The 15,772-nt window shown below is 37.9% G+C and overlaps 1 protein-coding gene across 4 annotated transcripts in view; it reads right to left on the bottom strand.

Moving 5' to 3' along the window:
- The window catches only part of KLHL15 (kelch like family member 15), a 71,168-nt gene that overhangs the window by 17,456 nt on the left and 37,940 nt on the right, over window positions 1–15,772 (bottom strand). For 3 of the 4 annotated variants that reach the window (XM_049873184.1, XM_049873185.1, XM_049873183.1), the window contains exon 3: window positions 3,314–4,025. In XM_049873184.1, coding sequence (XP_049729141.1) covers window positions 3,314–4,018 — 705 coding nt within the window. In that variant the 5' untranslated portion in view covers window positions 4,019–4,025. Of the gene's footprint in view, window positions 1–3,313; window positions 4,026–9,076; window positions 9,120–13,663; window positions 13,829–15,772 lie in introns of those variants that run through there. The other variant, XM_049873186.1, reaches the window with a different exon arrangement.

The following is a 15,772-nucleotide window of genomic DNA, read 5'->3' as shown; positions in this document are numbered from 1 at the left end:
GTTTTCCTCTGGCATTACAATACTTTTCCTGTAATTGTTCCTAAAACTCCTCAGTTATCTCATAGCAATAAAAAAACATGATGCTAAAAAGTAGATGTTAACAGGAAATAGGGGAACTAAGTTAACTTTAACGCCAACACAAAGAAATAATCAGATAAATCCAAAATGTAGGACACACTATGAGACAACATGTGGTCAGACTGTCCTCAAAAACAAACAAACAAACACACAAAAACAAATAACAGTGGTGGACTGTTCTACATCCAAAGACTAAAGAAGCATGATAACCAAAAGCAACGCATAAACCTAACTGGATTCTAGTGTATTTGGGGAACTAGGAAAATCTGAATATGGATTAACTATTAGATGATATTAGGATCTTGATGTGTTAATTTTCCTAGGTGGAACAGTATTGTAGTTGGATAAAAAAAAGTCCTTATTCTTAGGAGAGGCATACTTAAGTATTTAGGAGTGAGGTGTTAGGATGTTTGCAACTTATTTTCAAAGGTGCAGCAATGAAAAAAATCTATATAAAGCAAATATGGCAAAATGTTAACAGTTCTTGAATCTAGGTGCTAACTATACAGGTTTTTATTTATACTATTCTTTCAACTTTTTTATGTTTAAACATGCTCATTATAAACAGAGGGAAAAGGAGAGAGAATTCTAGATTAAAAGGGATGTAATAACCAAATGTGCTGTATGAACCTTGATTAAATACTGGTTCATGAAAAACAACTAAAAACCATTTTTTGGAACAATTGAGAAAATGGACTGGATATTACATGACATCAAGGAATTACCATTAGTATTCTCAGGTTATGTAGGTGAATATCCTTTATCTTGGGAGATGAGACGCTTGCTGAAGTATTTAGGAGTGAACTGTCTCAAAGTCTACAACTTTCTTTGAAATGGTTTAGCAAAAAAAAATTATATGGCATACCCACCCTCTACCTATCTAGCTAGCTAAAACAAATATGGCAAAATGTTAATAAGTATTAACTCACATGGAAGGTTCGTGGGTGATCATTCTATTCTTTCAGCCTTTTCTCTGTTTATAATGTCTCATGATAGGAAGTTAACAAAATTTTAAAAATAACTAAAAAGCACCTATCTTCCATTTTCCTAAATTTCAGCAAACAGGATAAAATCACAAACCAAAACTGCTTATGTAGAGTCTATTAAAAAGGACCAGCAAAGATGTGTTTATTTCTGTGTCCCCTCTCTGGTGCTGTGCCTATGTAATGGATGTTAAAATGTCCTTGTTTGTGACCTGCAGTGTGCTGGGTACAGACAAAAAAAAAAGATGGGCCCTATTTTCAAGGAGCTCAAAACAGTATGGTGTAAAATAGTCCAAATTCACTTATTTCCCAACCAAATTTTTCATTTTGTTTAGTTCCTAAAGTTGTGTTTCTAGAGATGATCTATAATGTTAAGTCTCAGATCTGCCCAACTCATTGTTTCTCAACATTTAGAAAGTCATGTATTCCTTTGATCAACATCAAAATCTCACACACTGCTGAAGCAAGAACCACTGACTACCTCCCGTTTATCTTAACAGTACAGTACGTATTACTAAAAACTGAAAGGCTTACATTACAAAAAAAAGTGAAAAATTTCCCTGTGGCTAGGTCCTTATTAAGTTTTCCTAAGAAATTAACTCAAGAAGGAAGCCTGAGCAACATTTTTATTCCGAGGAGACTCCCACAGTACCTAGCCAAGGGGTAATAACCACTTCTGATGCTGTATATGCAAAAGAATACGAATTACAAAATTACTCAATAGTTATTAACTTTCAGCTAGTGTCACTATGCGCTACCTTGATCTGCTAATTAAAATATAAAAGGGCTCTCCAGATAAAAAAAAAAAGCACTTAAAAATCATTGACTGCTATCAATTACCCACCATATTGTCCTACAAGAGGGGAAATTTTATTTTCTATTCCACAAGTACTTCTACCTAGACTGAAGATACAGGATTATTGTTTGTTTTAGTAGTGGGAAGCATGTGCATTTAATGTATAAGGCAAAACAGGATTCCCCAGGGAAAGAGAGCAATAAAAATAGTAAGGGAAGAAAAACTCAAAACATCAGAGACAAATGATTTACATAGTTGATGTGGGGCTGATTATCATCGAACATATAGTAAGTAAGAAATGTATTCTTCAGTTTTAATTACTTCTGCCATTATCAATACATTCTGAGAATAAAGATAAAATCCCATAAAACTGAGTTCTCTATTAAAAGCATTAGTTAATGACATCTCACAGCATTTCAGAGGGAAAAAAAACATGCAAGGCTGCTGAGTGTTATTCGAAGGCGCAAATTTGTTTATTTTTCAAATGGTGTAAACAACCCTTTGCAGATACTGTTTTTTATCACGAGATCTGGTAACTAAACCTGAGGAACTGTTTCACGTGAAGGGTGTCACCCAAAGCGTGCTTTCTAGAAAGAAGAAAAGATGCAAGAGGTAAACAGAGCCCCAGAGGTAACCATGTGATTAGAAACCAATTAAGTTCAGCAATTACTGAAACTGCTTTCTCTCCTTTGGGCAAGAAAAGATCACAAGTGAGCCTCTGGTATAAAAATGAAAATGCTTCCATGCAAAAAGGCCAAGCCTGCTTGGGAGAAACACTATTTTTAAGATAGCAGAAACTATGAAAATGGTAAAATGTGCACAGGGATGTTTGATCAATATAGAGAAATTACAGCCTATTAGTTTAGTAATGTCAAAAGGATGTTTTCAGACATATAAAATGTTTTCATGATCAAATTTAGTATTCACAGTGAAACAGGAAGAGAAATAGAACTAGGTGAGAAATAGGAAAGAAAATCACCACTAGTGCCTATTGGTTTTCAACAGCTATTTTGTGTGTCCTTAATGTATTTTAGAAGAATAAGAAACTGTATTAATATATCATTCAGAACTGTGAAACTCCTCTCAACTCCAATTTCAGCATGTATTATTTGAATTAATTTTTAAAAAGAGAGCTAGCCTGACCCAGTTCAGATTTAATTACTTTGTGAAAAGAAAGAAAAGCTGAAGCAACTTGTAATATTTTACATTCAGTAATTATCCTTTGACTTTAAAAGTACTTTAAAAATGAAACTACTCTACTACCTACCTGGTTCATCTTTCACCCATAAAACGTGTTTTAAAAAACCTAAATGCACAAGCTACAAGAAATTAGGCTTCTTACACATGAACTATTCATTCCCTGTTTGGCTCTTGATTAATCTGGGAATCTTATCTATAAAGACATACTGCCTTAACTTAATGATGAATCCTGTCTATTGCTTTCAAATGCACTAACCTTCTCAAAAACACTGGATGGGGTCATCAAACAAAACCTGATGTTCTGAATGATGGTATCGGTATGTCTCCAGCGTCTTCTATCATGCCGCAGCCAAGACTGCACAGCCTCGTACAGCTCTATCTCTGGGAACCTGCTCAGATGATCATTATCCAAATAAGACATGAGCTTCTCAAAGCTCAAATACGACAGGAAGTCAGGCCTGGACATGAGTGGCACAAAGTTGTCTAGCAGAAAGGCGTCCAACTTCTCCCTGACTCCCTCGATGTTTACACCGAAATCATCTAAGAGTCTCATAATTTCTGCACAATTTTCTAAGCAGATTTTCGCTAATAAAAAAGAGCAGCAGAACTTCACCACTTCTATAAGTTGCACATACATGGCAGCCTGAAGAATCTCATGAACAGTACTCATACTCAGTTCTATAGTTCCATAGTACATAAACTGAAGGACGTGGCTGAAACCAGTAGCAGTTAGACCTTTTAAATGAATTTTGTCCTGATCTCGCTCCCTCATGTCGGCAGTAAACATAATCCTGAAGTAATCACTCTGGGTGGCCAGGAGTGCTTTATGGGCCTGGAACTGATGATCTTCAATGACCAGAGTGACATCAAGAAGCAAGCCCTCTTCATACAGTGCTCTGAACCCAGCAGAGACACTGGTGTCATGGATGGAGGAACAAAATCCTTCCACGTCCCCTGCCATGGATCACCTGGAAAAAAGATCATGAAAGAAAACTGTGTTAATCATTTCCATGCATTCTGATATTAATAACAGAAGAGCTTAAACAATTTTTATAATTATCTCATTTCCACAGCTGAAGTCCTAACGTACAAGCCTTTTGGGAGTAGACAATATAAAGGTTTGCAGACTAATGTTTTCAGCTTCCCTACCTGGGTGAAAATCGATTCAATATACATCAAACAGTGGCAAATTGTTAACTTACAAACAATAATATGCCTATCCCACTGACTTTACACTGTTCATCAAATATATTTAAACATGGCCCAAAACTAGCAACACAAAAAGGACTCCACAGTCAAATACAAAATTATGATACAAAAAAGAAATTAAGCCAAAAGTAAACCCTTAGCCTTGAAAACTCCTAGAATTTTATCCAAAGGAAATAATCAAATAAATATGCAAAGTTGTACATACAATATTTGCCTTTATAGCCTTATTTATAATAAAAAATTGGGAAGTATTAAAAAAATCCAACAATAGCTTATTAAATAAATATATAGTATTTTTATAACACACGCCTTCTACATTTGTTTGCCAACTGCGCCCTAAGCAGGCTAAATTTTTTACAGCCTTGCAAGCAGGGGGGAGGGGACAAAGTTGGCAAACAAGCGTAGAAGGCGCACATTATTTGCCTAAAAATACAGTAGTACAGTCCTATAATGGATTACTGTAACTATTAAAAATGATGGCAATTATCTACGCATTCTGACAAAAGACATTAGATGCTATGTGGGAAAAAAAGCAGTCAGCTGTAATATAGTGCGTATATTTAAAAAAATTAAATACACATATATATGTTTATATGAGAAAAAGTCTATATACTAATATGTATCAAAACGATATCCCTGCCCGTTTCCGTCAAGTCGATTCTGACTCACAGTGACCCTGGGTAGTGGGATTTCAGGAAATTCTGAGGCTTTTCTTTTTACTTACCTCGTTAACCTTATTTTTAAAAACAATGATCACATACTGACTATATATTTAAAATGTAAATATTATTTTTAAGGAAATTAAACCCGATCTGTGCATATCAGAGAAATTCTCTTAAGTAAAGCAGAATAAACTGATCCAGTCTATTAAACTGTTTATGAAGCAATTTTATCCTTTTCACACAAACCCCCCAGGCCATCTATCTTCTCCTCAATGCTCATCCTCACACAGCTCTGAGCTTCCTCCCCAATGACCCATCCTCCCATCCATGAATTCCCTCTCAACCCTTTCCACTCTGCCCTGTGGAACCTTGTTTCAATGTAAACAAACTCCTCTGCATGCTCATTCTGGTTACAGATCGGTCCCTCCACTCCCTGATTTAAATAAAAGTTTTCCTTAAAGTCAGAGCTTCTAGGTCTTCTGCCTCCTACTCCTCCCTGCCCCACCCACCTTTAAGTATACTCTTCCGTAGCTTACAGACCTACCTTTCAAGCCTTCTTTTAGCTTTCTATTGCCCTGCAAGATGTGACAAAACTATGAGGTACTCACAGTTTGTCTCTGATTTTTAAATAACCAGGAGGCCATCAGATAAAGAAGACCCGTCACTAAGAGTGACTGCTCCGTGAACATCGCGCGTCCTTCCCATCAGAGCCACAGAGGCTAGCACATGAAGTATCTTTTATTATTTACAAAAAAACTAGACAGGCAAGTGGTCCCCCTGGCTCAAAAGCTGTCCAGGTGGAGATGGAAAATTTCTACGTGTGCCCTGCTATGCACATAGGTGTGGAACTCAAAAAGGACAGTTATATGACACCCTGGTCCCCCCTGACTTCTGGAAGCTGTCCCAGTGACAAGAGAACTCTTCCACACATCTCCACCTGGCACTTTGGGTAAAAGACTCAAAAAAGGGGGCTTCAGCTACCATTACTGAATGTTTTGATCAAAGATTCTATAGAAAAATCCTGATCAAAAGGGGGGAAACAGAGAACAGAATTTCGAATTCTCATGGAAGCCAGACTTTCTGGAGCCACTAAGGCTGGGTGAACCCCCAAAACTATTGCCCTGAGATAATCTTTAAATCTTAAACCTTAAACCAAAATTATCCCCTGAAGTCTTCTTTAAACCAAACAAACAAAATACAAAAAACCATTGCCATTGCCGCTTCCTTAAAAAGCTAGAAACAGAACTACCATATGATCCAGCAATCCCACTCCTTGGAATATATCCTAGAGAAATAAGAGCCTTTACACAAACAGATACATGCACACCCATGTTCACTGCAGCACTGTTTACAATAGCAAAAAGATGGAAGCAACCAAGGTGCCCATCAACAGATGAATAAACTATGGTATATTCACAAAATGGAATACTACGCATCAATAAAGAACAGTGAGGAATCTTTGAAACATTTCATAACATGGAGGAATCTGGAAGGCATTATGCTGAGTGAAATTAGTTGCAAAAGCACAAACATTGTATAAGACCACTATTATAAGAACTTGAGAAATAGTTTAAACTGAGAAGAAAACGTTCTTTTGTGGTTACGAGAGGAGGGAGGGTGGGAGAGGAGTATTCAATAATTAGATGGTAGATAAGAACTACTTTAGGTGAAGGGAAAAACAACACACAATACAGGGGAGGTCAGCACAACTGGACTAAACCAAAAGCAAAGAAGTTTCCTGAATAAACTGAATGCTTCGAAGGCCAGTGTAGCAGGGGCAGGGGTTTGGGGACCATGGTTCCAGGGGACATCTAAGTCAATTGGCATAATAAAATCTATTAAGAAAACATTCTGCATCCCACTTTGAAGAGTGGCGTCTGGGGTCTTAAACACTAGCAAGCGTCCATCTAAGATGCATCAATTGGTCTCAACCCACCTAGATCAAAGGAGAATGAAGAACACCAAGGATACAAGGTAATTACAAGTCCAAGAGACAGAAAGGGCCACATGAACTAGAGGCTACACCAACCTGAGACCAGAAGGACTAGATGGTGCCTGGCTACAACCAATGACTGCCCTGACAGGGAACACAACAGAGAACCCCCGAGGGAGCAGGAGAGCAGTGGGATGCAGACCCCAAATTCTTGTAAAAAGATCAGACTTAATGGTCTGACTGAGACTAGAAGGACCCCGGTGGTCATGGCCCCCAGACCTTCTGTTGGCCCAGGACAGGAACCACTCCTGAAGTCAACTCTTCAGACATGGATTGGACTGGACAATAGGTTGGAGAGGGATGCTGGTGAGGAGTGAGCTTCTTGGATCAGGTGGACACTTGAGACTATGTTGGCATCTCTTGCCTGGAGGGGAGATGAGAGGGTGGAGGGGGTTAGAAGCTGGCGAAATGGACACGAAGAGAGTAGAGGGACAGAGCAGACTGTCTCATTAGGGGGAGAGTAATTGGGAGTATGTAGGAAGGTGTATATAAATTTTCATGTGAGAGACTGACTTGATTTGTAAACTTTCACTTAAAGCACAATAAAAATTATAAACAAACCAACCAACCACAACAACAAAAAAACCATTGCCATTGAGTTGATTCCAACTCACAGAACTGCCCCATAGGGTTTACAAGGAGTGGCTGGTGGATTCAAACTGCCAACTTTTTGGTTAGCAGGCATAACACTTAACCTCACCACCACCAGGATTTCCTAAACCGAACAGTTTAGCTTCATCAGTAAATTATGTCTAACCTGCACACTGTGCTCTTTTAAAAAACTATATGGGATCAAACTGACAACAGTAACTTGAAAGGTTAGATAAGAAGCTTAGGGGGCAGTGAGTTTATGTTAATCAGGGAGGAATAACACAAAAGAGGAGGGCGAGAATGGTTACACAACTTGAAAATGTAATCAGTGTCACTGGATTGTACATGTAGAAACTGTTGAACTGGTGTATGTTCTGCTGTGTATATTTTCAACAACAAAAATAGTTAAAAAGTGGAGGGCTTACTTTCTGCCGGTTCCCCCGACTACGTAGGCCTAGTTAGGTGGGCTGAACACTTAGGCTACTCGTGCTTCCACCTAGCACTGGCCACCCATTTTTATACCGCAAAGCCCACATGACAAGCTACATGGGCAAACCATCAGGACTTCAGAGGGTGGGGGGTGGTAGAGGCCTCATCATGGCCCCTCCCTTTCTGAGGCTTGTTGCCAAGATGATGAGCTGGGCACTTTGCCTTACCCCTTTGCCTGTCCTCCATATACCTATGCTACTATCCCCAAAACTCTGCTGACTGGTATTATTGTAAACTTATGGTCCTTTAATCTCAGGAAGACCTTCAGTACCTGTGGCCTTTTTTCCCTGTTTGAACAGTTATGAAGGCATTCCTTGCCGATGTATACTGATGTCCCTAACTCAGGACAATTGATATGGACTTATCTCTGGGATACTACAACCATTTTTAAAGCATTATCTAGAACATCTTGAGCCTCATGACTTGGAGCTATGTGTTGGAGTTACTTGGTGACACACTATCCACAGACTGTGCCAGCCTAGACGAGGACAATCAAAGGATGTGGTAGCCAGTATCTGTGACTCTGAATCCCTGCAGGTAGTAATGCTAGAATCTGAAGTTTTTTTCCTTCCCTGGTTGGGTCTTTGGATGGACCACGACTCCTTCAGTGAAGCAACTGGCAATGCAGTCGAATGCCGTCACCTACTCTACCACCTTCTTCAGGGAGGCTGTCACTGCCCATGTTACCACTCCAATTAACAATTATCCTCCTTTATTTAATAAAATATCACCTATGTGTACCAGGCAGTACATTAGGAATCCCCTCTCTATCCTGGATTTGGTACGGCCCTCAGTGTTTTGAGAAAGAAAAGGTTATGGCTGCTAAAGACACCACTTCTTCATTCTTTTGAGTAGGCTATCACTAGATATTACACAACTGTTTCATCAATATATTATCTATGACATCTTATATTTAACTTCTTGACACATTCACCCATTTATTTGCAATTATCCCAGTCTGAGACCATTTCAAAAAAAAAACTGTTAATAAATAAGAAAAAAGCTTTAAAAGATAATACACCAAAAAATGTTAAAAATGGTTCTCTTTGAATGGCAGAGTATCAGGTGATTTTACCTTTTTCCTTCTTCCTTTTGCTAATCTGTGTTTTCTAATTTATCTGCAATGAAAGTGTATTAATAGGAGGAAAAAAAACATTCATTAAAAAAAAATCTCAAGAGCCCAACTGCTAAATCCAACAATTACATCCTAGGCTCCTTTTCTCTGGATTCTTCTGCAGCATGGCTTACTCCCTAGACTAATCACTCGCTCTCAGCTTCATAACACCACTCTCCTGATCCTCTTCCTATTCTTGGACTGCTCATTTCTCAATCTCCATAAGCACATTTTTCTTGAGCTACTCCTTAAACACTGGTGTTCCCCAGGATTCTGTTCTTTCCCTGTTTTCATCTGAACATTGTGCTCTCCCTACATGATCTTATCTAAACTCATGGTTTCTACTAAGACCAACTTCTACCAATACATTGACAATCTCTATCCAACATTCTACCTTACTCCAGTCCTGTATGTATCAAATTGCTATTATTAAACAGTTCTTCTGGATGCCCAAAGGAGTCTCAAAATCATCCTAAGTTATAATTCTACCCTCCCCCAACCACTTCTCTTTTGTATTTCCCATCTCATCAAGAGGCATTCTAGGTGCTTCTTTCTCCCTATCTGTCCTTAACCTGCCTTTAAGTCCTATTGATTATACCACATAATAATGATGTTCACTTACCAGTAAAGTATGCATAACATGAAATTAATATCAAATTTTGGAAAAGTGAAACACAAGAAGGCTATGTATAATTTGGAAAATAAGTACAAAATCTATTTTAGACACTATAATCAAATCTTGGCAGAACTATTTTACTAACACATTCAACATTAAAGTAAGCTATCAGTTTTATTTATCCAATTTTTTTATTGTACATTAGATGAAGGTTTACAAAGCAAATTAGTTTCTCATTTAAAAATACACATATTGTTTTGTGACACTGGTTGCCAACCCCACAACATGTCAACACACTCCCCTTCTCAACTTTGGGTTCCCCATTACCACCTTTCCTGTTCCCTGCTGCTTCTCATCCTTGTCCCTGGGCTGGTGTGTCCATTTAGTCTTGTTTTATGGGCCTGTCTAATCTTTGGCTGAAGGGTGAACCTCAGGAGTGACTTCAGTGCTGAGCCATTTTAAGGGTGTCTGGGGGCCATACTCTTGGGGTTTCTCCAGTCTTTGTCACACCAGTAAGTCTGGTCTCTTCTTCAGAGTTAGAATTTCGTTTTACATTTTTCTCCAGCCCTGTCTAGGACCCTCTATTGATCCCTGGCAGAGCAGTTGGTGGTGGTAGCTGGGCACCATCTAGTTGTGCTGGACTCAGTCTGGTGGAGCCTGTCGTAGCTGTGGTCCATTAATCCTTTGGACTAATCCTCCCTTGTATCTTTGGTTTTCTTCATTCTCCCTTGCTCCAGATGGAGTAGAACCAGTGGAGTATCTTAGATGGCCACTCACAAACTTTAAGACCCCAGACACTACTCACCAAAGTAGGATGTAGAACATATTCTTTACAAACTATGTTGTGCCAATTGAGCTAGATGTTCCCTGAGACCATGGTCCCCAGCCCTCAGCCCAGTAATTTGGTCCCTCAGGGAGTATGGATGTGTCCATGAAGCTTCCATGACCTTGCCTTAGTCAAGTTGTGCTGACTTCTCCTGAGTTATTTTTAAAGATAAAATTAATGAGCTTAGAATTTTCCAAGTGATATAAGGCATATGCACACAAATACATACTGAGAACAAAAGAAAGATCAGTGTGGTGTTATGGTTAATCAAACATTCTTGTTAGTAGAGGCCTATCAATAGTAGACTAATTATCGATTTTCAAAATAATCAGAATTAAACACAGCAAATTAAACTGAATCAAAAATTTGATTATTTAATTATCTTTCTCAGGGTCACTATGGGCACCGATCATCATTCTGTCAGGATATGCTGGTCGCACTGGAAATTTAATAATAGAGACTGGGTATCAGCATTCATGTACTTGACGGTAGGCTGCTTTGTGTTTCATTAATCTGTTACTTTGACAATGCCTAAAACACCATATATTTCACTTCCTGTCAAAGTAACCCTCTTCATTCAACAGCTGTCACTATCTGACAATGTCACAAAGAGCTAACATTCACCTTTCTGAAAAATATGCCATCTAAACAAAGTTTTTAAAAGACACCAGGCTTTCTTAAAAATAAAAAAAAAAAGGCAGTCCAGGTTCCAGATACTTACTATGGTGGAAACATCATAGGGCAAAGAAGCAGGGGAAAAAAAGAGAGAGGGAGGGTTGATAAACTGTCAAAGTAATGACAGCACCCAGCCCACTGAGGTAGATTCCTAGCAGGCAGGCTTCCACTGTGATCCTGTCCCTGGTCACACAGAGTCAGACTAGGGTAAGAAATATGAATCAAGGTGAACACCCTTTTGTCAAAAATTCAGAAATGGGGAGGGAAAAGAAGAAGACAGGGAGAAAGAGAGAGAAATGCACTGAGTGTGTGTGACTGAAACACGCTGAAGAACAGCCGTAGGCGCCAACTTCCACCTGCCACAGGAAGGGAGCAGCAGAGGGCTAAAGCGGATGTGCAGAAGTCACGATGAGAAGACAGAGTGCTCCCTAAGGGTGTCATTTCTCCAGGCCTTAGGCCTAGGTCTATTCCTGCCCTTGGGTTCTGAGAGGAAGCCTTACATTTTTACAGTAAGTTCCCCGCTTTTACTTCCTTAGGTTGACTTTTTTTCTACTTATAACCAAACCAAGGGAGAGAAAATAAAAAACCTGTTGCCATGGAGTCGATTCCAACTCACAGAAGTATTTGTACTTTAATTAGGTTATTCAAACTTTCTTGGCCTTATCTCTCCATCTGTAAAATAAGGGTATTAATGATAATCTCTAAAATTTCTTTTAGTCACAGAATTCTCATTTATTCTCCTGCTCTTTATCTGTTTTTACAGATGTATGCATCATATATATATATATATATACACTCACACACACACACAAAGAAAAGAGAGAAGATAAACTCTACTTTTAAAGTCTCAGCAATGTGTTTATGAAGTTTATCTGATCTAAATTCACTTCTAAAACTAATTTGTGATAGCTGAGGCATATGCAGTTAACTTCCTTTCTACATGAAAATGCTTAGTGCATCTCTCAGTAAGACTAACAGCTTTAGAGGAGCAGTAGTATTTTATACTTTTATGGGATGCATGTGTAAGTAGGAAACACTGAAATACTCAGTGATTAACTGACCAACAATGATAGTCTCTAGATGGAAGTAGTGAGTTAAGGGTACAGGTCTAGAGTCAGATGCCCAGGCTTGAGTCCTGATTCCACCTCTTATTAGCTGTATGACCTTGGAGCAATCTACTTAGCCTCTTTGTGCTCGAATGTCCTCACCTGTAAAATGTGGATACTAATATTAATAGAACTTACCTTAATAGAACCTACCTCACAGGATGCTGCTGAGGATTAAATGGGTTAATACATGTAAAGCACTTAGAACAGTATATGGCCCTTAAGAACTCCGTAATGTTAAAGCTTACTATTATACCCTCTTCACTTGATGCAAACAGAGCCAACATTAAAAAAAAAAAAAAACCCTGACCTTTTAAAGGTCCAGTTAACTTTGGAGAAACCCTTCTTCCTAGCAACAGCACTTTAATCCCAGCCCTTCTTCTCAGTAGTCTCTCAGGACCCAGAGCAACTCTAATTCCACAGATGAAGAAACTAAGGTCCAGAGGTAAACTGACTTTTTATTCAAGGTCATGCAGTACGTACAAAATAGTGTGGCTGGAAAGAGCAAAGCTTTTGAAATCAGAGAGCACTATTACTTACCATCTGTGTGACCTGGAGAAATTTGGTTAGCTTCCTGACCTTGGTTTCTATCTATATATTAGCAATAATAGTACCAACCTTATTGAGTTGTGGTAGTGATTAAATGAATTACCATAGGTTAAGCATCTAATCCAGAGCAAGGCATTCCACCAGAGTCCAGTGTTCAATCACCCAATTCTTGCCTAATGTTCCTTATCACCCGTAAGACCACAGGGACTAAATACCCCTCAATCTTCTCCTCAGACCCCACTCCTCCCTAGCGTTTATCACAATATAGATTGTAAGGCATTAGGAAATGTACTGGTAGCTGAAACAATGGACTTCATTTTACACTGGCACTCTTTTCTATTTTTTCTCATTGCGTAAATATAATTTTCTAGCTTTACTAATGGGTTCCTTAGACTTTTTTGCACTGACAAGATGATACAGCTACTCTCCATACCTGTACTATTCAATATGGAAGCCACCAGCCATGGGGCTACTGAGCACTTGAAGTATGACTAGTCCAAATTGAGATATGTTTTAAGTGTAAAACAAACACCAGATTTGGAAGACTTAGTATGAAAAAACAACGTAAGCTATCTCACATAAATCTGACATGTTGAAATAATATTTTGAGTATATTAAGTTAAAAATATTTTAAGGTTAATCTCACTTGTTTCTTTTTACTTTAAACTGTGGCTACTAGAAAATTTAAAATTACATATGTAGCCTGCATTATATTTCTATTGGACAGCACTGATCTATTACCATCAATGTTTAAGGCATCAAACAAGCAAACTTACAAATGAACACGTGAAACAAAACCAACTTGTTCACAATCCATACCCTGGAAGAAGCTACAAAGAAAAGGGGGGGGAAGACTTAGAATGAGTAAGGCTTATAATAAAAACACAAGAATAACAACAAATAACTAAAAAAAGTAAAGTACAAGAGTGCAAAAGGAATACACAAAATCTTACGCATAAAAATTCTCTAAATACAGAATTATACCAATTTAAGGAAAAACTAAGATCATTGTAAAACTAACATAAAACTCAAGAACTCTTAATCAATGAAGGCTGGAAAAAATCCTTTAAGGGGCAATGAGAAAAGGTACTTACTGACATACAAAATGTTTAATGCACGGAAATTCTGTATCCTCACTTTTCAAAATGGATCATTAGTTTAAGGGAAATTACGGTTTATAAACCTGTACAAAAATCCGTTGCCATCAAGTCAATTCCGATCATAGTGACCCTAAAAGAACAGAGCAGAACTGCCCCATAGGGTTTCCAAGGAGCGATTGTTGAATTTGAACTGCCAACCTTTTACTTAGCAGCCAAGTTCTTAACTACTGCGCCACCAGGACTCCATACAGAAAACTTCTATACTTGGCCTTCAGAATTTCAAATGGTAGGTTTTCTTAAAGGGGTAACCAAGCTAATTTAGACTAAATGATATGGAATACTTATACTACTAGGAAAGAAATACTGAAGAATGTGCCTTATACACTAGGCACCAACTACAGAAAAAAAGAGAGCCTTACATTTTCTATGCATAAGAATGATTATCCAGTATAGTGATTCTCAAAGTGTGGTTAGGGACAACTATGGTCCCAGTCCTCTAAAACGGCTTCGTGAGGTCAAAACTATTTTCGTGATAATTTTTTAAAAGCTGTCTTTTTCACTCTCATTCTCTCATGAGTGCAGTGTTTTCCAAAGGCTACATGATGTGTGATATCACACAAACTAAGTGCAGACGCCAACAAGAAGCCCACTTTTTTTTTTTAATTAAGCCAGACAAAAATGTAACAATGCCACTCTTCTCACTAGGATTCTTATTGTTTTGGAAAATGGTTATTTCTCATTTTAAAAAATGTTATATAGATTAACATGTAATGGGATTAATAAAATTTTTAAATGAATTATATTTTTAAAGTTTCCCAGTTTTAATTTCTAATATGGTAAATATAAATAGATATAACCTACATAAAACCAAAGCCCTCTGGGATGCCAATAATTTTTAAGAGTATAAGGAGGTCCTGAGATCAAAAAGCTTCAGTATCACTGAAGATGTGATTAAGAGATAAATGGCAACACAGACATACACAAAACCACCTCTTCCTACCTCCACCCTGGAAGACTATTGCTGCTATTTATATCACAGAAATTTCTAACAGTTCAAACTCTCTAGTGACCAGTAAAGTAAGAAGTCTGGTGGGGGCAAAATTGGACAGGAAATTAAAGGCGAAGAAATTAAATGCTTCCTTTTCAGCTAGAAGGCTGCCATTCTGGTTTAAAGGCAAAAATCTAAGCAATGAAACAGAAGATGTTTCAAAATTAACTAATGTCCATGTTTATGTTATCATAAGCAATAATTTAATGTTTTCACATTCCTCCCACAGCTGCTTGAAAACTCATACAAAATCCTCAGCTATTCAGTACAAAAGCTAGATTCTCAGAGTTTGATATAATACACTTATTTTCAATGAAAAAATTATCTCATGCTACTTTCATCTTCAAACTGTTACCCTACCAAAATTGATGCCTCTCCAGAAAATGCCATACTTGCATATTAAAAAGAGAATGCAAGGCTTACTAGGGATAAAAATAGAATTAATTTTTGAGTTCTAAAATTTCTCACAATTTCTGTAACCTATAAAGCAGAAATTTTAAATTCGACAATCTCAAAGTGGCCTACTTCTCAATGTACCAATGCAAAAGGAAAGAAAAACTTGAAAACAGACTAACTTTGTGGGAGGAAAGGCTGCATAAGTTAATTTGAATTTGTTTACATAATACTGGAAATTCTTTCTTGTACATCAAAATATTTTTCTAACTCTGTACCAAATTACAAATGACTGTTAAACTAAGCAATTAGGAAGACTCTGGGTCCTCCAGCCTCCAGGTTGG

Source organism: Elephas maximus, chromosome X (genome assembly GCF_024166365.1).
Source record: "Elephas maximus indicus isolate mEleMax1 chromosome X, mEleMax1 primary haplotype, whole genome shotgun sequence".
Classification (NCBI taxonomy): Eukaryota; Metazoa; Chordata; class Mammalia; order Proboscidea; family Elephantidae; genus Elephas; species Elephas maximus.
Note: the sequence above shows the minus strand (reverse complement) of the source record. Positions and strands in the feature narration are given on the sequence as shown.